Source organism: Psittacula echo (assembly GCF_963264785.1).
Source record: "Psittacula echo genome assembly, chromosome: 5".
Taxonomy (NCBI): domain Eukaryota; kingdom Metazoa; phylum Chordata; class Aves; order Psittaciformes; family Psittacidae; genus Psittacula; species Psittacula echo.
Genome location: NC_137739.1, coordinates 8499943 through 8520780, shown reverse-complemented (window position 1 = coordinate 8520780; position 20838 = coordinate 8499943). Strand labels below are relative to the sequence as shown.

At 43.6% G+C, this 20838-nt stretch overlaps 1 protein-coding gene across 1 annotated transcript; it reads left to right on the top strand.

The window, feature by feature from the left end:
- Window positions 1-1084: 1084 nt before the first annotated feature.
- On the top strand, window positions 1085-10337 carry LOC308221713 (putative short-chain dehydrogenase/reductase family 42E member 2; the record flags this gene model as incomplete). The annotated part of the gene is given in 13 exon segments (XM_080618900.1): window positions 1085-1127; window positions 1130-1197; window positions 1202-1423; window positions 1942-2037; window positions 2454-2511; window positions 3303-3421; window positions 4384-4459; window positions 5909-5991; window positions 7178-7315; window positions 7919-7984; window positions 8655-8718; window positions 9410-9483; window positions 10089-10337. Coding segments are annotated over 13 exon segments (1356 nt in total).
- Between the last annotated feature and the right edge of the window lie 10501 nt (window positions 10338-20838).

Here is a 20838-nt window from a genome sequence, read left to right as displayed (position 1 = left end):
AGAGAATAGCTGGAGGAGCTCGGGTGACACTTAATGTTTTATTGCGGCACGGGGAAGGGTGAGGGGACATCGGTATCTGCAGCCTCTGAATGCCTCCTCTCTCAGCGATGAACCCTTGACCATTGCGGAGGGAAAGAAGTTCCATGCTCAAGAAATAAATGGTTCACTATTACCTTTTTCTTGCTGTACTCATTGACCCTCTCTCTCACGTAGCAGTTATTTCACTCTAGATCCCCCCAAAAGCTGTGTTCTCAAGTTCTAAGCATCAGGCACTCCCCTTTCCTTCTGAAATCCTCATGCACCTCAATTCCACCACTGCCAATGATAAAACCACTGGGTGTTCTCAATTTACATTTAGCTGCTGCTACTTAGGAGCTGAAAATACCACTTTTCTCAGATGTCTTTGTGACAGGTGTCTTTGGGACCAGTGGAAGAAGCATTGAAGGTTTCTTTTGCTCTTGGGGACATTCTGCTCTGCTCAGCCCTGCTTGCTTGATTTTTAAGCACAGAAGCTTAAATGCAATTTGTTCATCTTTAGAGTTTTCCTGACAGTTCAGGATTTCAAGCTCAGGTGTGGCCCTCTATCACATCTGACCCCTAAAGGCCGTCTCAGAGCTTGTGATACAAAGCAGAATGAACTAGGACAAGCAGACACATTTCACGTAGGCAGCAATTTCTTTTCTGCTAATAAAAAGTTATGGTCTGTACCATTATTCTCATTTTGACCCATCTGTAGGAAATATTTGGATTCATGTTCTCTGCATTAGGACCTTTTGTTAATTATTTTTAGTTTATTATTCTGGATTCCATTTGCAAATAAATATTTAGTCTAAAACATGCAACCTTTGCTTGGCAGCCTCAGGATGCTGTCTTTAATATCTGGTAAACAGACATTTTAAGTGTTTGTAAAATGTAAAAATTACTGTTAAGCAAACTCTCAAACCATCGAAGCAGAACATTGAAATGGGGCTTTTAAAAGAAATCTTTGAAATCTGGACATGTTGCAGCTATTGTTTTGCTCATCTTTGTCTTAAACAGGGTGCGTTAAAATAAAACTTTGCTGCTGTGAACAGAGCTTCTTAACATGAAACTCACTGGGATTGTCTGCATCCACGAGCACTATGGAGCAGTTTCAACATGGAGGAGAAATTGCTACACGTGTCTGCTAATAGCAGACAGCATTTCACTGAGGGCAAATGTACTGAGTGGAGTAGCAACACCCTGGCACCAAGCCTTTAACTCCGAAGTGAATGGATATGCTGGAGCACTGAATGAAAACAGGATGAGAGCAGTGGTGACAGGAGGCGGAGGCTATGTTGGGTGCAAGCTGGGATGTATTCTTGCCAGCCGAGGAGCTTCTGTTGTTCTGTACGACCTACAAAAGCCTATCTGGGAAATGCCCAGTGGAGTAGTGTTTATCCAGGTATGATCAATTACATTTCCATAACAGTCAAAGTTAGTTCATCTGCCTTTTCCATAATGTCTCACTAGTTTTCCCAGAACCCAAATACCCAATTGTAAATAATTGCAAATTTCAATAACCCTTTTAATTGTGTGAATATCCCACATGATTCTTGGTCAACTGATTTTCGTGTATGTGAAATAAGCAAAACAATGAAACTGGTAACGTGTAGCACAAAGTACCCGCTCCACCTCCTGACTCTGAAGTACTGCCCTTAGTTCTTAGTTTAAGCACTTGTAGAATGAAAACAAGTGGAAGATTGTCAGGCTTAATGAATGTTTTTAAAGTTTCATAGAACTCAACTCCTTTGAGTTCTACGAAAGAAAAGTATAATTATCAGCAAGAACTGAAATGGGCCTGGTTTTCAGTCCCAGGATGTACAATACGTGCAATTACACATACACATTCCCTCTGTGTATGACAAACACTAACCTGCAGCTTTGATTTCAAGTCCAAATATCTTTTCTTATGTATTACAGGCAGATGTCAGGGACTATGATGCCCTATTTGCAGCCTTTGAAGGGGCTGACTGCGTGTTTCATGTAGCATCATACGGAATGTCAGGAAGAGAGCAAGTGAGTCCAAACAGTTCGGGGGTTTTTATTTGTGTGTGACTGCCCACACTGAGGATGAGAGACTTGAAGCTGTAACACTGCATGTTAGATTTCATCTCCTCAGATTATCCTGAGAGCCTGAATCCATATCATGCTGTTTCAGTAAATTGGTCAGTGCAAACTGGTGTGCCAGCTGCCAGCAGTCTGCTTACAGGACTGTTTTCCTAGTTGTGAAATCATTTCCTCCCCATTAGATGCTCCATCAGCACCCTGGGAGGGTTTTTGAGTTGGAAATGGCATTGAAGGGTTCTGAAATAGTGTGAAGACAAAAGGAAAGACAGGCGAGGCTGGTTCCCTCCAAAACCCTAAAGCTGCCACATGGAACTCCTAGGTGTAAGGTCACAGTGTGTAAATGCACAATTTCTTTACTTTCCTAGTTGCACAGAGAAGAGATTGAAACTGTAAATATCCATGGAACAAGATTCGTCATCGATGGTATGTATCTAACTCTGCCACTGGGTGTTAGTATAGCACATCAAAATACTGCAGCACTTAGAAAAAGCCAGTTGGCTTTTTTTGGCACATGCTGTTCTTTACCAAATGCTTCACATTTTTGGCAGAAGATGAGGAAAAATGTTATGGGGGTGGGGAGGTTCTGCTTGATTCTTTGATGGGGTGTGATAGGGGGGCCAGCACTGTGTAGTTTAACTAGTTCAGCTTTTCATAACAGTGCTTGCCCTGATGTCAGAATCTGTATCCATGTAAGGAGTTAACTACTGCCATGTGTATTTTGTAGCAGTAAACCTCCTTGCTGTCTAGCAGCTTGTGCACAGGATGTGGGCAGCCGTTGCAGTGGGTGGACTCCAGCCACCTGCCTGGCTGGAGCTGAAGCCCATCTCAGTGGGCTGGCAGCAGCCCTCCCTGAAGCACAAAGTTGGCTTACAACATCCAAATGGGGATGTGCCAGATCACAAAGCACTTGGTTCTACTTCCCTGGCAGGGTTCAAGGCCAGGTTGGATGGGGCTTTGAGCAACCTGGTCTAATGGAAGGTGTCCCTGACCATGGCTGGGAGGTGGAACTAGATGATCTTTAAGGTCCCTTCCAACCCTAATCATTCTACACTGGTGTCTTTGCTTTAAATATGCTTCACATTTTAAATAACGCAATTATAAAATGGAAGGATTTGCCCTTTTAAGATTTGTCAGTTTCTCAAAAAAAGGTCATGCAAACTTTTTCCATATTGTTTGATTTTCCACTAAACTAATTTACCTATACACTGCTGCAGCCTGCAAGCAAAGGAACATCGCTAGATTGGTATACACCAGTACAGTAAATGTGGTGTTCGGAGGGCTTCCTATTGAAGATGGTGATGAGGAAACCGTGCCATATTTTCCAACTGAAAAGGTATTTTGGATGTATTATATTTTTAAGTTTCCTCTTCATTTACTTTCTTGTTTCTGAAGAAGCCTGGAGTTTTCATGACCATGTTTTGCCTGATGCCAGAATCCAGGCACCAGAAAGAAGAAAGAAAACTCTTGACACTGTCTGTGGATTGACACACCACAGCCTTGACACATCAGTTTTATGTACATTGCAAGTATATATTTATTTGTTTCCCATCAAGGCCTTGATTTTGGAAAATAACTCATGCAGTGTCCCATTAACATCAATGAAATTCCACCTTGACATGGGGATTGTGTTATATGGCTTGGTGCCTCTTTAGCCATTGATTATTTATATTATTTTTATGTTTCTCCTTTATTGAACATGATGTATATTCAATGTAGGACTAATATGGAAAACCAGACTATTTTTATATGGTTTTATTGCATTTCATTAAAAAGGAGAAAGTACTTTTGGATGCTCTGCAGACACACTTGTTTTTTGTGTCCCAACTCTCTTCACAGTCTTTCAAGAAGTAGAGATGGATATAGAAAATGTTGAATAATATTTTCAGTAATATATCAAATAATATCTTCTCTGGGACAGTGCCACAAGAAAGAGGCAACAACAGGATAATTCAGACCAATCATAATGTCTTCAAAACTTGGCTTTTGACTTTTCCGTTACCTGAAAAGAAATCCAGATTACAAAGTAGTGATCAGTTACATTCTTGGCAGCATTCAAAGCATACATATATTAATTGCTTCTCAAATGTGCTGAAATTAATTAACTGGATTTGCATAAACAAAAATGCTTGCTTACCTTAGCAATATGCATCTGTTTTATCCTAAACTAATACCCCATGGCTTCTGTATTTTGAGCTATTTGTTGCCGTCTGCTAAGTAAAAACTAGTGGGGAAGAGATGTCCCTCTGCCCTGTCATTTCAAGAACAGATAAAAACATATTTGCTTTTTCTCTGTAGCATGTTGATCATTATTCCAGAACCAAATCAATTGCAGAACAAATGGTACTAGCAGCTAATGGAACTCCACTGGCAGGTACTTTTGTCTTTGCATGAATTCATAGTAGAACTTACTCCTCCTCCTCTTGTTCTTCACTAACATCCTGTATCCTGTATCAATCCTTAGTGGACAAGACTGTCCAGCAAATATGAAATCAAGTTACCTACCCCTCTCACAAACTGAAATATTTTCATTTAAAAATCACTTTTAATTGGTTTTAAGTTCACACAGTGTCCCTAAAAGGTTTTAGCATGGTAGCAATGAGTTCAGTACGTTAACTGACAAGATTAAGACAGCTATAAATTAAACAAGAATGAGTGGTTAATGTCCCTGTATTATGCACCATCAGTAAAACATGAATGCTGATTAAATTGTTACCCCCCTACTCCCAGAGTTATATATTAGAATCTGAGGAAGCCACCTGATACTACAGCCTGGAATTATTTATTAGTGCTTCCCAAAGTTTTCCGTGTCGAGGAAGCCAGTTATACACTTGAATACTTAAGTTCTCCTGTGAGATACTATAACTGCCAGTGAAAAACAAATTAATGTAAAGTGCAACATGATTCTATGCGACCAAGTGATACTGAGCTAAATTTAGCTGTAGACAACTTAGAGACTTTCTTCACATGATACTTGCAGAGGGCTATAAAGAGATAAAGCCATTGATGGGCATTCCATCCCAACGGAATCATTTTGTTTAAAAAATAAAGTGGGTTGGGCTTTTCCCCCCTATTTCCTCAGTAGCTCTTCACATCAAAGACTCTATTAATTTTAGGAGCAATACTCAGTTATGCATTTGTCAATGAAATTAGAACCAGTCAGTGTTCCAAATATTCCATTTTGATCCTGTGCCATAGCAGGATTGAGTATGTTGCTTTTTTACAAGGACTATGAGGAACAGTTCTTGGTAGATGATGAACCAGCCAACTGATACACTTGGGAAGTGATGGGATTTTTAGGACTCTCCGTCCTTTCTCCCACTGAAATTATCAAGAGCTTCTGCAGCAGCTTTAGTGGGAGGTGGCTGTGCCTACTGTTGAGAGAACCTTTCACTTCTGCCTTGTACTCCTTTCAAGTCACTGTCTCCCATCAGGAATTCTGTATGAAATTAGATTGTTTCATTCCACTTTCCTGCCAACAACTTGCTCACTGCAGCAAACTCATCATCATAGTCGGCATGTTCATTCACTGCTGGGTGCAGAGACAAAGGACTGGCCAGAAAGAGGTTTTGAAATTTCTGGCAATTTCTGGGAATCAGACTATGCTGGCAGGACTTCTCTGAAGCTTCTCTCGCTGTTTTGCATGTTCTGATTCTGCCAACTTCACATCAAGTACTAACGCAACACCTTTTGGTATGTATTATTTTTTAAGATGGTGAAGTTAATTTATTTCAGAGTAAGTTCTGCACAGTCTCTGGTTCATACAAAGATATAACGCAGTCATGTGAAAGTCACTTAAGAATGGTCTTATCAATTCTTCTAGGAGGTGGAATACTCTATACATGTGCTCTTCGCCCACCAGGAATCTATGGACCAGAAGAGCAAAGACACTTGCCAAGGCTAGCAGTATGTATTTAAATCAGTAGAATTTTCTATGATCTACAACAGCACCTCTTATTTTTGTTATAAATTGACTGAACTTACTGGGCAGCAACTCAACAGTTCAGTTACCTGCTGAGGATATTACAGCTTTTGTTAACAGGCACTACATTTTATCTGTAAAGAATGTATAATACATTAAAAAAGCCTTTTTTTTTTTTTTTTTTTAAGACAAACACAGGTAAATCCAGCTTTATAATTTAATGTCTACTATAATTGTAAGATTGAGGCCAATCTATGATATTACAAATGTCTGTCTGCATGCAACTTACACCAAATGGTTCATAATGTTCATGAAAACTGATACTGTAAAATACCTTCTTTCCAGTCTCAACTATTAACAGCTTTCACTGTCCAATGAGACAAGTTAAGCAGTCAAAAGCACCTTCTGGTACTGAAGGGCAAACAGTGGAGGTGCTCACATTCTACTCTTTTTCATTTGCTCGCTCTTAAATTGTAGGACTGGTAGAGTGTTCAGGATGTGACCCCTGTACAATTGTATGAGTTGGCTATTTTAAAAGCATCAGTACAATACAAAGTTATGCAGAGCTTTTAGGGAAGAATAGATTCAAGCTTATCACATAATAAATATTTTTTATTTACATACAAAATATACTTTATAGCCTTCTAAATAAAATATTTTTTAAGAAAGGCAAATGTCATTTTAGTTAAACTGAGATATTTGCGTTTGTAAATTTCCTGTCAATATTTTAAGCCTATTTGTTATGAGCCCATTTTAAGGCATTATGCAACTGTCGCAGCTTGCAGTTTCTAAAGTGTATCTGTCAAAGGAAAACTGTGACACTGAGCATCACCTTCTGTTATTTCCCAGCCAAAGTGATTTGTTAAATATGATCCAATTCTGTGAACACTTCTGATCCAGTCAGAATTTGTTCTTACCTTTCCATACAGTATTTTATTTATCCTTAGAACAGACCTGGTTTTTTTGTAAATTCAGGACACGGTATGTTGTTTGATCCTTCCTCATGGGACGTATTTTTAGACCTCTCTGCACTTCTCTTGATTCTTTTTAATCAATTAGTGGGGGAGGTTTAGAGTAGAGACAAACCTACATTTAGCTGGACAAGAAAGTGCACTGTATCTCATTTTAAAACCTATTTTGCTTTGGTTTCATGTTTGTTTATTTCTATAGAAGAATATCAAGAGAGGGCTACTTAACTTCAAGTTTGGGGATCCTTCTGCTAAAATGAACTGGGTGCATGCAGAGAATCTCATACAAGCTCAAATTCTAGCTGCTGATGCTCTCACTCCTGGAAAGAGCTACATTGCTGTAAGTGAACAATAAGAGCACCACAGTTTTCGTTTGACAGTGGATCCTGCCACTGTATCCTATACTGGAGTAACTGCTGTAGTAGCAGTAATTAGCTTATCTTATTGTCCTTTAGCTTATGTTGTTGTCTGTGCGTTTAGTTGAAATGTGCTATGAACAGTGTGAGACCTGGCAGCACTGGCTGTGCAGAGTGTTAAGAGTTGGAATATTCTGTTCTGTGAGAGTATCTCCACCTTTGCATTTCTGTAATACAGTGCTTGCCATTTCTAGAAGATGAGCAAAGAATCTTTGCTGTGTTGGAAATGAAACTGGAAGTTCAGGTGTATTTATACACCATTCCCCTGTATATAGAATGAGACTTAATGTTTTGAACTACGATAATCAGACATTTGTAATAATTTACACCGTGTTAATTGCATAAACCACTCACTCACCCATTTCATTGCACGCATCAGTGCAACTGATTGAAATGCCTATAGTTTGTCGACTTGTATGTATAGCCATGCATATCTTATATTGCTGTACATAAGGAGTGAGATGAAGAAGTCAATACACATGCAGTGTGATTTTTACTAACTTGTCTCTTCTCTGTCTCTTTAACAGAGTGGCCAGGCATATTTCATCAATGATGGCGAAAACTTCAACCTTTTTGAATGGTTAACTCCACTTGTACGTGCAATATACACTTAATCTCCAAATATGTTGATTTCTCTGCCTGTATACAACTCCAGCTCTTGTGTGCAGGTCATATCTGGTGTGTTTGCTTCATGTGTAAGAGTCCCATTCTGAATGGAGCTTTAATGCCTGCTTTGTGGCTCGGTGTGATTAGGGTTGTAACAAAGCCTACTGAAAATACTACATTAAGGCAACTGCCTTCTCTGAGACAAAAGGACCACCTAAACCAGCATCTTCTTTTCAGTTGCCATTATCTTCAGTTCTGGGGCACACATCTCTTAAGAGTGGCAATTTTGGGTGGACATAAAATATAAATCCTAATCTGTAATATCCATTCTTTTCAAAAGATCATGTTATTGTTAATGATGGGCTCAAACCCATATGTAGCTCACAGTGTTGAATTAGGTACCAGCACACCATGACATTTCAATCAATTATTATTAGCTTTTTCCCCCCTTTTTTAAGACTTCCACTTGAAAATGACAGTGTCTGTGCATGTGGCACTGAACTGAAATCCCCTGACAAATGCAAACTCAAGTAGTAACAGCAATGATGAATTTTTCTGTTTTATCAGTAAATATTGCCACAACTATTTTCTGTGTTGGAACTTTAAAACTTGCTTGAGGTTTTTGATTTTTTTCACTGTTCTTCAAATCTCTTTCAGTTTGAAAGATTAGGCTACAGTACACCATGGATACGTATTCCTACTTCCTTAGTTTATGCATCAGGTAACAACATTTTCTCAACATTACTCTTTTCTGTCCACACTACCCCTGTTTGTAAGTGTAATAAAATGTTGAGTTTTCTTAATTTGCCCACAATTTTCATGTATAAAAATACTATGCTGTGGGCTCGCCTAGCGTGCAGCAGTTAGGTGTGAAGTTCAGCTCTGTGCAGTGTGTCGAAACCAGAATGATCTCTTATTTAAGCCCCACAAAACCAGTGCAGAACTTAACAGAGGTGTAACTTCGTGGAGTTAATGGTATAGCAGTTAAATGTAAAAATCGTGACCTCATGAAATACACTGAAGAGTATCTGCTTTGCTGCTTCAGTAGGTTTCTTGTTCTTCTGTGTCCCGTGCTCCCTCCAGAATCAACCCCATGTGCAGCCAAGATAGAATCCAACTCTGAGTATTTTGTTGTTACCACATTTTTTATGAAGCCTCATGATCATTTCAGTGGAGCTGTCACCAACTCTCCAACCCCTTTTCACACAAGCACCCTCATTCAGGCTGGGCAAAGTACTAAGATTAAATCCAGCCCCTTGTGAGCAAGTAGCCCCACTGATGTTAGTACTGGTGCCCCGAGCTCTTGGGTATGTGATTGTCCCTCACTATCATATGCAGCGCAAGATAGGCATAATCATAACTGCATAGCAATTTACTATTCTTACCTCAAGTAGAAATCTTTTGTTTTGCAGCCTTGGTAATGGAATACCTTTATCTGCTGCTGAAACCCTGTGTTGAACTGTCCCCACTGCTGACCAGAAATGAGGTGAAGTCTTTAAACTCTGCTTAATTCTCACAGGACACTCACATACATGCTAATGCTGAGGTACAATTTAAGATTAAGCCAGTAGAAAGTAAAATCCACCCACTAGTACTACAGCCTCCAGTGTCCAGGGCAAATGTATGCGTCATGTATGTTTTAGGCAATATATTATGCTCCTTACCATGAAAGAGAAGAGCTTATGGCTACTATCTGGGAGAGGCTGCTTCAGTTCTTCCTTATGAGGCCCAATATCCTGTATGGCTGTGGCTGGTCAGTTGAGCCCAAATTACTGAAGATACTTACACATCTCAGAGATGGCTTTTAGCTGCCTCCATAGGTACATAAGCAAGAGTGCAGAACATTTCTTGTGGATGCTTTCAGGACTAGAAGATCCTGCTTTGCAGCTTTTACTGGCAATCTGGGTCTTTGAGATTGTCCTGTTGTGAACCATTTTAAAAGGATGTGACACAAGTCAACAGGACACTGATATAATGTTGGGGAAGGTTATTTTACATTTCCCTTAACTCTGTCTTTGCTGTCACTTATGGACTTTGTTCTAATTTCCTGTGTATTCATCTCTTTGTACATTGACTCTTTTTGCCTTGTAGGTACTGAACATTTCTACAACTCACACGTTTCGGATAGATAAGGCGCGGACTCAGCTGGGGTACAGCCCAGAGAAGTTCACGTTTGCCGATTCCGTGGACCATTACCTTAAAACCAGACCAGAAGCCCAGAATCATCACATTTTCTTCAAAGTTTTGCTTTCTTTCCTTGTTAGTTTAAGCTTGATCTTCTTTTCTTTGAGGTTTGATGGCCTTTCAGTTCTGCATTTTTTTAAAGAAACTCAACATTGACTTGCACAAACCACATGAACTCGCTCCCCACATGATTCTGAACTGCACAAGTTACTGGCCCCAATGCAATAAACAGGCAGCTGTTTTCAGATTTAAACCCAGTAACAAGTAGCTGTACTTGAGAAATTAAACTACAGTGAATAATTACAGCCAAGTCTCTGAAACCCACTGGAGTCAAGACTGTTGCCCCTGTTTATTTCACACCAAAACCCTTCAACTTTCCAAGTTGATTGATGAAGGAGAACCTGCAGGAAGAACAAGAGCTACAGTCAGCCTACAGTGCTTCAGTGGTGAAGAAACACAGCTAAAATAAGGAGAAAGACTGACCACGGCTGCTGCCGTGGCTCACTACCTTGGGGAACTATGAACAAGCAAAGGGACTGACAGAACAGATTACTGTAAATACCAGCCGTACAGAGAGAGTTCAGTGTGAAGTTCCTTTGTGAATTAGCTGTACCACTGCATATGAGGACAAATAAAGGTGTACTTGAACTGTTGCTGAAGTGAGCCCTGTGCCTCTGTGAACACACAAAGACTGTTCCAAAACCGCTCCCTGCTTACTCGGGAGTGCAAAGCCACCCGTGGCAACACCTCCCTGCAGCTGGAGGCCTGGCGGGCTCATGCAGGTATAGTTTTACATGAGTCACCCCTCTATGTCCTGTAGTCATTGAGGACAACAACTAACAATAAAGTTTAGTTGCGAATCAGCTGAACTTGAGGCGCAACTATGTTTTTGCACCTGATTTCTAAAGCAGGTGTACAACAGCAATCCCTGCAGTAGCTAAAGTGAACAGTGTGCTTTCGGAGTTAAGTGTTCAGCTAAAACGGGCCTAAACTACAGGCAACCTGAAGGCCCAGATCCCATCATCCACCACTCCTGCTGCTGATTTACCACAAATTCCACCCCAGCTGCAACCTTTTCCAGCCTGTGTCATGGCGGGGGGGCAATCAGGAGCATAATGTGAGCAGAGATAGCCTAGGAAAAGAGACAGCACTAGAGATGACACAAGTAAGAGGAATCAACGTCTGGAAATGGACTTGAGAACTCTGGAGAAAGTGAGAGCACCCAGAGCTCACCTCGGTGCAGGGCAGGCCGCAGAGGCCAGCACCACCCTGCTGGCTGAGGGTGCAGTTACCCAACCACAGCAGGGGACGGCAGAGCTGTCCAAATGGGTATTTCTGACTGTATTTGCGCACAAGACTTGCACGGATCAGAACACGCTGCACGCCCCACGTACATAACTTCCTACAGTTTGATTTCGAGGCGCCTGGCAGGAATCCCCCCGCATCCCCCATCCCGAGCGGCCGCGGGCACCGTGCCGTGCCAGACCGGACCGGGACATCCTCGCGGCCACGCTGCTCGGCCGGCGAAAAGGAGCCGCAACCGCGGTGGGACAAAACAAGCTTGGCAGCGGTGGGATTCGAACCCACGCCATCGAAATGACTGGAGCCTAAATCCAGCGCCTTAGACCACTCGGCCACGCTACCGCCTGGCTGCTCAGCCGCCCGCCAGGCCTCTTTCAGGGGGCGGCGCCGGCGCTCTCCCCACCCACCGGTACACACCGCCCACCTGGGCCCGCGATACCGCAATGGCCCCGGCGCAACCGGCCGGGGCGCTCCGTGGCCGGGAAGCGCAGCCGCGCGACCGGGGGCGGCCTCCCCGCTGCCCGGCGGGGGCTCCAAGCCCGGGCTGCAGGGTGCACCGCACCGCCCTTGGCCCGCCCCAGGCCCTGCCCCTGCCCCGGCTCCACGCGGCAGACAGGTGGCGCCGCTGCTGCGCACCCGGCGTAGGCTGTACACGTGACCTGGGCGCCGGCCGCGTGACCCCGGCCCGCGGCCGCCGCGTGGGGAGGCGGGATCGTGGCTCGGTCGGTGCCCGGCTACCCGCGGCGCTCTTCTCCGCTGTACGGGGCCGTACGCGTTGTCCGTGGCAGGCACAGGCCGGCACCTCGGCAAGGCGCTGCCCCGTGGCCTGTTCCCACAGCAGAGCTGGCGCAGCGCCAGCTTGTCCTCAGGACGGCTTTGCCCCTCGGCGCAGACCTGTCGCCGCATGGGTGGCCGTGCCGTGGCCAGGCAGGGGCGAGGGCAGCCCCTTACCGTTAGCACAGGAGTGGGTCTGCATACACCGCCGTGGCAGGAAGACAGTCCAACCACACCCAGCCCCACAAACAGGAGTCCCCCGCCTTCTCCCCCAGCTTCTCTCGGTGGGTACTGTACCCTCTCGGCCCACCACCACCCGAGTGCTGCCGCCCTGGCACCGCAGCGTGCTTCCAGCTGAATCATTCCCACCCAAAAGGGGACGGCTCTTTGGGGTGCGGCTCAACGTGGTGCGGCAGAGGCCAGTACCAAACACAGCTGTGGTCAGGGCTGCCCACACGCCGCTTTCCGTCCTGCCGTGTTGGTGCGTTGCTTGCCGGCTGCTGCTGAGCTCACCACGGTGTAGGCAGGGGCTTGTCCTCTGAAGGAGCTGGGTTTGGCAACCAGAGCCAGATTCAAGCTGACACTGGGGAATAGAAAGATGAATTCTCTTATTCTGGAAGGCCTGCAGGAGGAATCTCTGTAATTACTGTGTGGACAAAGCTAAAAAACATCAGGGCTAAATGTTGTGCGATTACAATAATACATAGAAATTATGTCTGCCATTGCTTTTCTTCCCGTAGGAAGTCCTGCACTGGTGCTCCAGGAAGTTCTGTGCAGGTATATTGTATGCACCTACCATAGTCTTGCGGTGGGGCTTGGAGATAATGAAATTTACTGTGCAAGAACGGACTGTCACAGGAGTATGTAGGCACAAATTATCAGACAATTAATTGATTTACAGGCAATTTTTCATCTGGATTTTCAGTGGAAGTTCAGTGTTGTCAGGGGCATGCTTTCCTTTTTCGTTTCAAAACCAACAGCTCCCTAGGACCTCATTTAACACAAGCATACTGCAACTTTGCAAGCTTCAGTCCATTGCTGAGCATACCAAATGACAGAATGACATACTGCACTTGCAGGTCACCAATTTCCTAAGTTGCCGTTTTTAATTCATTTTTCAGTATTTTCAGACAATAACAGTGACTCAAACTCAAGCATTAAGGATATAATAGGTGACATCTAAACAGGAAACTAAAACTGGAAGATGCAGGGCATCTGGGCTAACATCTCATTTCAGTATTAGATGCTTTCAATATTAGTTGAAATCTTTAGTACTTCATCCAACACTGTTTCATCATCACTGATTGTTCTTTTAAGAAAACTTAAAAGGCTTAAACTTGAAAATTAGTACACCCTTGCATCAGGGTGCCAAAGCTGGCTTATTTAAAAGCATGAGGAGTATGTAGCTTGAGATGGTATAACCTACGTTCCTAATGTAGCAGAACCCTCCCCATGAGGAAGTACAGCATGATACAGTCATCCTTTTAATCCAGAACAGTGCTGTGTGTTTGCATGAGTTTAAAGCCAGTTTCTCTCGTGACTCTTCAGTTGTGCTCATGTATCACATGTATTCCACCGTTAATCAGTAGCCTAAGATAGCAGATGGTGATGTTATTTTTTTAACCATTATCAACACATTTTCATGCAGTGGGAACCAGACATCTGGCTTCCACCAGGCCTTCAGAATCCATTTGTTGAGCCTGTCCCCTTCCCAGGCCCTGGGGTGCTGCTTTTCCCAGGGTGCTCAGCTGGGCTGCCTGCAGAATGGAAAATGGGGAGACTCATATCCTGGTGCTGCTGGGGCAAAAGCACTTAGTTTTCAATAGCTGTTAATAACCCACAAACATTGTAAATGTGTTTAATTGGAGCTTAAACTCCGCAGGAATTTCAGGCTACCCAGAAATGTCTCTCTGGGAGGCAGCATTAAATGGGGGTTCAGTCATGTCTCCGCTTTACATTCTCACACGAGGGCTTCCACCCTCAGCACAGGGCTGGGAATTGCTGCCAGAATTACAGGCACCCTCCAGTCGCAGGCAGCGTTCCTGTGCAGGCATGCTGCTCCCTCCAGTCCCCCAGCTAAGATGATTTATCTGTGTAAGTAATGGTGGTGGCAGGCGGGTGTTGCTGGCAGAGGCTCAGAGCATCTGTTCTGGGTGGTTTTAATTAAATACTGGTAATCCTCCTCCTGAAGATGATTGCAGCTCTGGTGTTGCAGCAGCGTTTCTGTGTTGCCTCCCTCTTTGGAGCACAGGGATTGTGCGTTCTTGTCTGTGATGCTGCAAGAGATCACTCGTCTGTCACGAAGGACATATATCGTCCAGGCTCTGTTTTGTAACCCCTGCTCAGGGTAGAAGGCACTAATGAGGGTTATTTACATGAGTAAGAGATTTAACAACAGTAAAAGTGGCAAACTTCTTCCAGGCTGACACATAATACAATTAAGGCAGAACCTATTTACATTCATTTCCATGTAACCCCTGAAAGGATAAAGAGTTTTGTTTAGATTTGCCACAGAGCCGAGCTTGAGGAAAAGTTAAACATGGGCATTTTCAACCCAGAAACCCAGCATTTTAGGAAAAATGAGAACGTGGGCTTTTGAACTTGAAATCTGGTGCACGATTCTACCATTTCTCATGGGGAAATGGAGCACTGCAATTTAAGGTGAAAAAGCCAACCTGAAACACACGGAGCCCCCCCAGTCTCCATGGTCACTGCCCACCTCTGCTCCGCCTCCCCACAGGGCCGGTGCTGTGCAGTGCTCCCTTCCCATGGGCGCTCCAGCCACGGGCAATTCCTCTTTGAGCTCCAAACCCAACGGAAATAGAAATTAAAAGTAAACTCGGGCACGGCTCCTGCGAGGAGGTCTCTGGACACCTGGTTTCGCGTGGCGTTCCAGGTTCTGCTCCCTCTGCCCCGGGGTTTCCCTCTCTCACACACCAAACGGTGCTAATCGCGGGGTTTCGCCTCAAATTTTAATCGATTTTCTCACAGGAATAACGCTTGTGAGACTACGAGCAGGTCCAGGTACGGACGCGCGGTTCCTGAGGCGAGGGGCTGCTCCCCTTCCCGCCTCGCTCCCCCTCACAGGACGGCCCCGCTTCCTGCCTTTCCTCCTCTCACAGGGCGGCCTCGGTGCCCGCCTCCTTCCCTTTCCCTTCCCCTTCGCGAACTGGCTGCTTGCCCGCTTGCCGTGAGCCGGGCGGCGACGGCTGTAGCGGGAGCGACCAGCACCGCCGGGGCGGTGGTTCCGGGCTGCGATCACCCGGTAAGGTGCCTTCGCGGTGCGGGGCTGGTGCTGGCGGGAGTCGGGCCCGCGGAGGCCGTCGCCAGGCTGCTCGTGGTGTGGAGGGAGAGGGCGAAATGTGCGGGTTTGGTTACAGAAATGAACAACCTGAAGGTTACAGGCTGTAAAAGGCCGGCGGCCAAGCCCTGAGCTTGTGCAGTGTCCTAAAAATAACCTGATACATTTGTATTGGGCAACATTCCTGCACTTATGCCTGGAGATAGCAGTTGTATCCGCGTATGTGTCCGGGACAGTGGAAAAACTCGGTGATAGTTAATTGTTCCGTGTGGAAATAACACGGCCTTTAATGGAAAAAGAAAGGTATTTTAAAGTTAAATTGAAAGTACATTTTCTGTACTTCGGTATCCTCGTGTTTTGGCTACCACCGACGTAATATTTGTGTGTTTGACAGAAGCGTGGACTTGATTCAGAAGGGTCGTTTCTGTGCTTTAGGTGCTCACAGCTCTAAAAGCCATTTGTGTATTTGAAGCCTCAGTGTGTTTCCTCGCACAGGGTTTTGAGTCTCAATGCTTTGTGCTCTGAGCTGGCGCAGATGGACTCTCCCATTGCCATCATGAATTTTGCATTGCTGCTCTCCCAGCACTGGGGCTAAATGCAGTGTGTTATCCCAGCTGTGTTTGCAGGCAAACTGAACGTGATTTGTGCCATCATGCTTGCAGCAGTGACTTGCTGAGAGGGAACTGAAGTAAAGGCTTCTCATTAGAAGATCTGTACTTGGTAAGCCCAAGTTTATGTGTCGAAGGTAGGCAGTGAGTTGTGACATCTCTGTGATTTTAATCTTCTTATCGCAGCTCTTACCTTGACTCACTAAACCTGTTTTCTTGCCAGTGTGTGGAGCAGATGAGAACAGTTTACAAGAGTCAGTTTGGTGTTTGGAAACCACAAGTTGTTCTGTAACATGCTGCAAGACTTTAACATTGCTAGTGGGGTTGTTATGGACCGTGTAATATAGCTTTGTGTCTGTAGTTCATAAAGATTATAACAATACTTTGTAAGGTGCACAGCCCATATAGTTACTTAGATTAACAGTCTTTTAAAATACAGATCTAAAATTTAATCTTGTTAAATACGAATTCACTCCTCTAAATGAGATAACAAGGTTTCATTGAGGGACAAAGTCAATAAAGCAAAAGCGACAGTGCTGGGAGCATGACTGTACCCAGAGGCGCAAGTGATTAGTGTTTGTTACAGGTTTATATACTTTAAGTCTCCTCCTCTTGGCATCTGCGCACTGCTCTCTGGTGATTGTGGGTAGGGGTCTTGAGAATGAAGTAAGTAGTCTTCCTCTTGTGAGTAGGGGTTTTCAAGATGAAGTAAGCTGTCTTCCTTGCGGTGTACTTTCACTTTTAGCACAGTTGGACGCCCCAGTAACCAACCATATCTGTAATTCTTCTGTTAACTAGCAAAGATTTAGAGCAGGGTGACCTTCCTGCAAAATTTATTGCAGGATGGGCAGGCAAGGAGTATGCCAAGCTAGCAGATGTTTGGGAGGCTCTGTCTTTGAACTAACTGATAAGTAGAAGGATGGTGTGAAATAACTCATTCAGGTTTAGTGGGGCCACTAAATCCTGTTATCTCACCACAGACCTACAACATAAACATTGTTCTCTTTGTAGAACCTAAGTTAAGCTAAAAAGTGCTTTATATTTTCCAGGCCCTAGCTTTTCTTATATCAAGCCTCCCCCTTCTTTTTTTTACCTTTAAAATTTCTTTTGCTATGTGACTCCGTTTTGCTCAAGAGTTCCAGCCCTTCTTTAACTCGTCTAATCTTGTGTCTTTAGCGAGCTTTGTTTCTGTTATTGTAAACTCATACAGTTATATCCACATAACCACACTTATGATTTGCGAAAGCTAATACATTTATGTGTTTATCATGATCTGAAAAGCACTTTCTTGGAAGAAAAAACTGCCTGTTACAGGTATCCTGCTAGATGGCTTTAGCTGATGTGGTGTTCAACCAAAAGGGATGTAGTATTATACTGGAGAGAACTGGCTCATTCTTGCTTTAATGCTTGTGTACAAGAGATGAGACTTCCTCTGTTCTAGAGGAGTTCCCCTGTCCTGTGCTGAAGAGGCGCAGAGGGTAATGTCTGAGCTGAAACAGCTGCTAAGAAGTAGCTGAAGGTGCTCTGGTTGTCCCTTCTTTTGTTGGCTAGAGCATTCATATCACTTGGCTCTAAGGGATGAATTAAGGCAGGTTTCGATGCTGAGGCAGCTGTGGGGCCTTGCTCAAGGGTCCCACCGAACCCAGCAGAGTTTTGTAGCAGCAGACAGCCTGCAAGAAACAAGACATGTTTTAGCAGCTCTGTGATGTGAATTTCCCCCTCTGTTTATCTATGTTTGCATTGGCACTGTGCTGGGCAACACAGTGGATTGTCCTTACAACTCACCTGCCCCTCCTGGTGGTGTGGTTCCCGGATATAAAGGGAAGAGAAAGGAAAATACTGGGAAACTCCCAAAATTGATGAGGACTTGAGCAGATTTAGAAAGTGACAGTATTTTAAATTGTCTTCATTTTTAATCACACAATACAAGGTTGATTAAAAAAAAAAAAAGGAATGAATTTTCAAAGTGAGTTGGAGAGAGTAGTTTAAATTACAGGTTGTGTGTGATTATGCAGTATTGCAGGCTAGGTTCAGTGCAGTTCCTCTTTGCTGCTAAACCCTTGGAAAGCTTCTGTAATGGATATTAAAGATTAAGAGATTAAAACGTAGCAGCAATAGTAACAGGAATTCCTAGATGGTACAGCTTTATGCTGTAATGCAAAAGCAGAGATTATAAGCCTTGGGATGAAGCTAGGGCTTTTTAATAGGACTTTTATGAAATAAACTGTGAGGTTTAGAGCATTGTTTGTGTAGGTTAAAGTTTGGTTGTCAAATTCTGATTTAAAGAGCATGTTATGTGAGGATGGTTTTTAGTAAAAACTCTTCAAAGTAAACACAAGTCCTTTAAAAGAAGTATGGTTCCAAGAAAAACTGAGAGCTCTACAAACACAATTAGGTTTACAGACAGATTTGTGTGGTGATGTTCCATTTACACAGCAAGTCAGAAACCATGAATGTTTGCTGCATAAATCTGCATTCCTCCTGCTGCTGCTTCTCAGGGTGTCTTGGACCTGGTGGATGGATCTGCTTATGTGTGTGTGACTGCAGTAGTGGAAATGAGTGCAGGATGGCAGTTGTGGTTAAGGAAGCTACAGTATATCCTGGAGTTAGTCCCATACTTGAACATCATTTTACACCTGCTGTTTTTAAGTAGAAGTTAATGTTCTCAGGTACTTGTTAGACTCTAGTAAGCCAATCACAGTAAAAATGGTAGTGCAGCTAAGAATCCTTTCCTCTTCCAGTTGTGCACTACTGCCTCTTTCCAGAAATAGCAGCTCTTGTGTGGTCTTTGCTAAAAGAGCTGATTATATGAATGCTCCAAAGCTGCTTCAGTGCAAAGTCAGATGAGTTGGCTCAGACTTCCTCCAGCAGTGGTTTACTGTAGCTGATGCTGCCTGATGCAGGAGTTCTGGCGTTACCCGTGTTACTTGCTGAGCTGTGGGAATGCCGCCTCTATCAGAAAGGCAGTAACCGACAGCATGATGTTGCTGGTGAAAGGTGCTGTACATTAAGGCACTGTCTCTGTGGTGACTGTCTTCTCAGTAGCTGTGGTGTAAGTCTGCAGCTGTGAATACTGCTCTAGAAGTGTATTTATCTGGTACTGTTCCATGGACTAAGAAGGTTCAGTATGCACTGGATTGAAGAATAACAGTGAAGCAAAGCTGAAAACCTTGTTTTATGATTGTCTTTTTAGGCTAGTTGTGTGAAAATCTCAGATTTGGCTGGTTGGCTGAGGTTGCTATAGAGCTACACAATTGATGGGAAGCTTAGAAGTTAAGTTGCTTTAAATTGCACAGCCAGTGTTAGGGCCAAATCTTGAAATTCTACCTAATCCTGTTTTGTAGGTGCAGGTATCTTCAAAGTATATAGACTTACATCTCTTCCAAGGGCTTTGATCATTCCTACATCTCATTTTTCTAGCTTGTGAAACAGCTGATACTTCCATTAGATGGATGTTGGAAGGAAAAGTAATATGTGATACTGAGAACAAATTAATAAATTAAGTGCAATATTCTGTAAGCTCAAATCTTTGCTTTTAGGGCTCCAGGATCAAAAGGATTTTAAGCCGTAAGTTGTGTGAAACAAATCAAGGTTTGCTGCTTTGTGTGGTCTATTTCTGCCCTCTAAATAAGAACAAAACAGGCAGACCTAACATCAGTACACTCACAGGACCCATCTGAACAGCCAGAATCCACTGTGGCAGACTTCCCAGCAAGTATTTGTTTAGACTCAGCTAAATCAGCCTGAAGATTTGGACGATTACTTTGCATTCATCTAACCCCTTCCTGTTTTTCATGCAGCAGAGCAATGTGAATAGTCAAAACTAAAATGGAGAGAAAATAGTTCCATTAATTTGAATGGGCCTAGAAGTTTGTATTACTGTTTTCTGGTTGCTTCAAGTAAAACACCTGTAAGTGGTTTAAGAGCCATGGTGTAGTTTGTAAATCTGCTTTATTATTTTTAAGGAAGAGAAGAAAGTACAGTAAAATCAAACAGTAGCCCAGTCCTCTGTGTGTCTGCCCCTTTCCAGTCTTCCTGTGTGTGAGTCTACGCTGGCTTTTTGTTCTGATCAGAAAAGCACTTCTGAAGCAAGTCGCCTGATCATCTCTGCTCATTGCACCTTGATTCATATTGAAAAGCAGTCTCAGTGCTTGCAAACTAAAATCCTTGTGCATGAAAATTAACTGGAGAACACAGCGTAGCCACTGATAGTATCCACTCCCTGAGACCTGACTAGAGTTAGTGTGAAGTAAATCCTTAAGAGGTAGATGGTGAGGATATCACAACCTCAGCACAGCTGTCCTCTGCAGACTCTGCTCTCTGTTCACTGCAGTGCTTGTGGTGATGCCCACTAGGTTCTTCTCCAGGAGCTGGATTCTCCTGGTTTTAATGAATCATGTTGTTCATTGCTGTCAGCTTGGTTGTGATCAGATTTACTGATTGACGTCAGCATTGAATAAAAACGCAATGGGAAACAGTACAGTGACATGGAAAGCTCCGAGCAGGATATGGTCATAGGGGAATCAGTTGTATATTGTGGTACTCCCAGTAGAAGAAACAATCAACAAAAGTATATGGCAGAAAGGTCATTTCACCTCAATCTGTGTTCTCTTTAGCGTGGTCTGAGCTTTTGATGCAATTGGGTATTAAAGTCATTACAGAAAGTCATTAA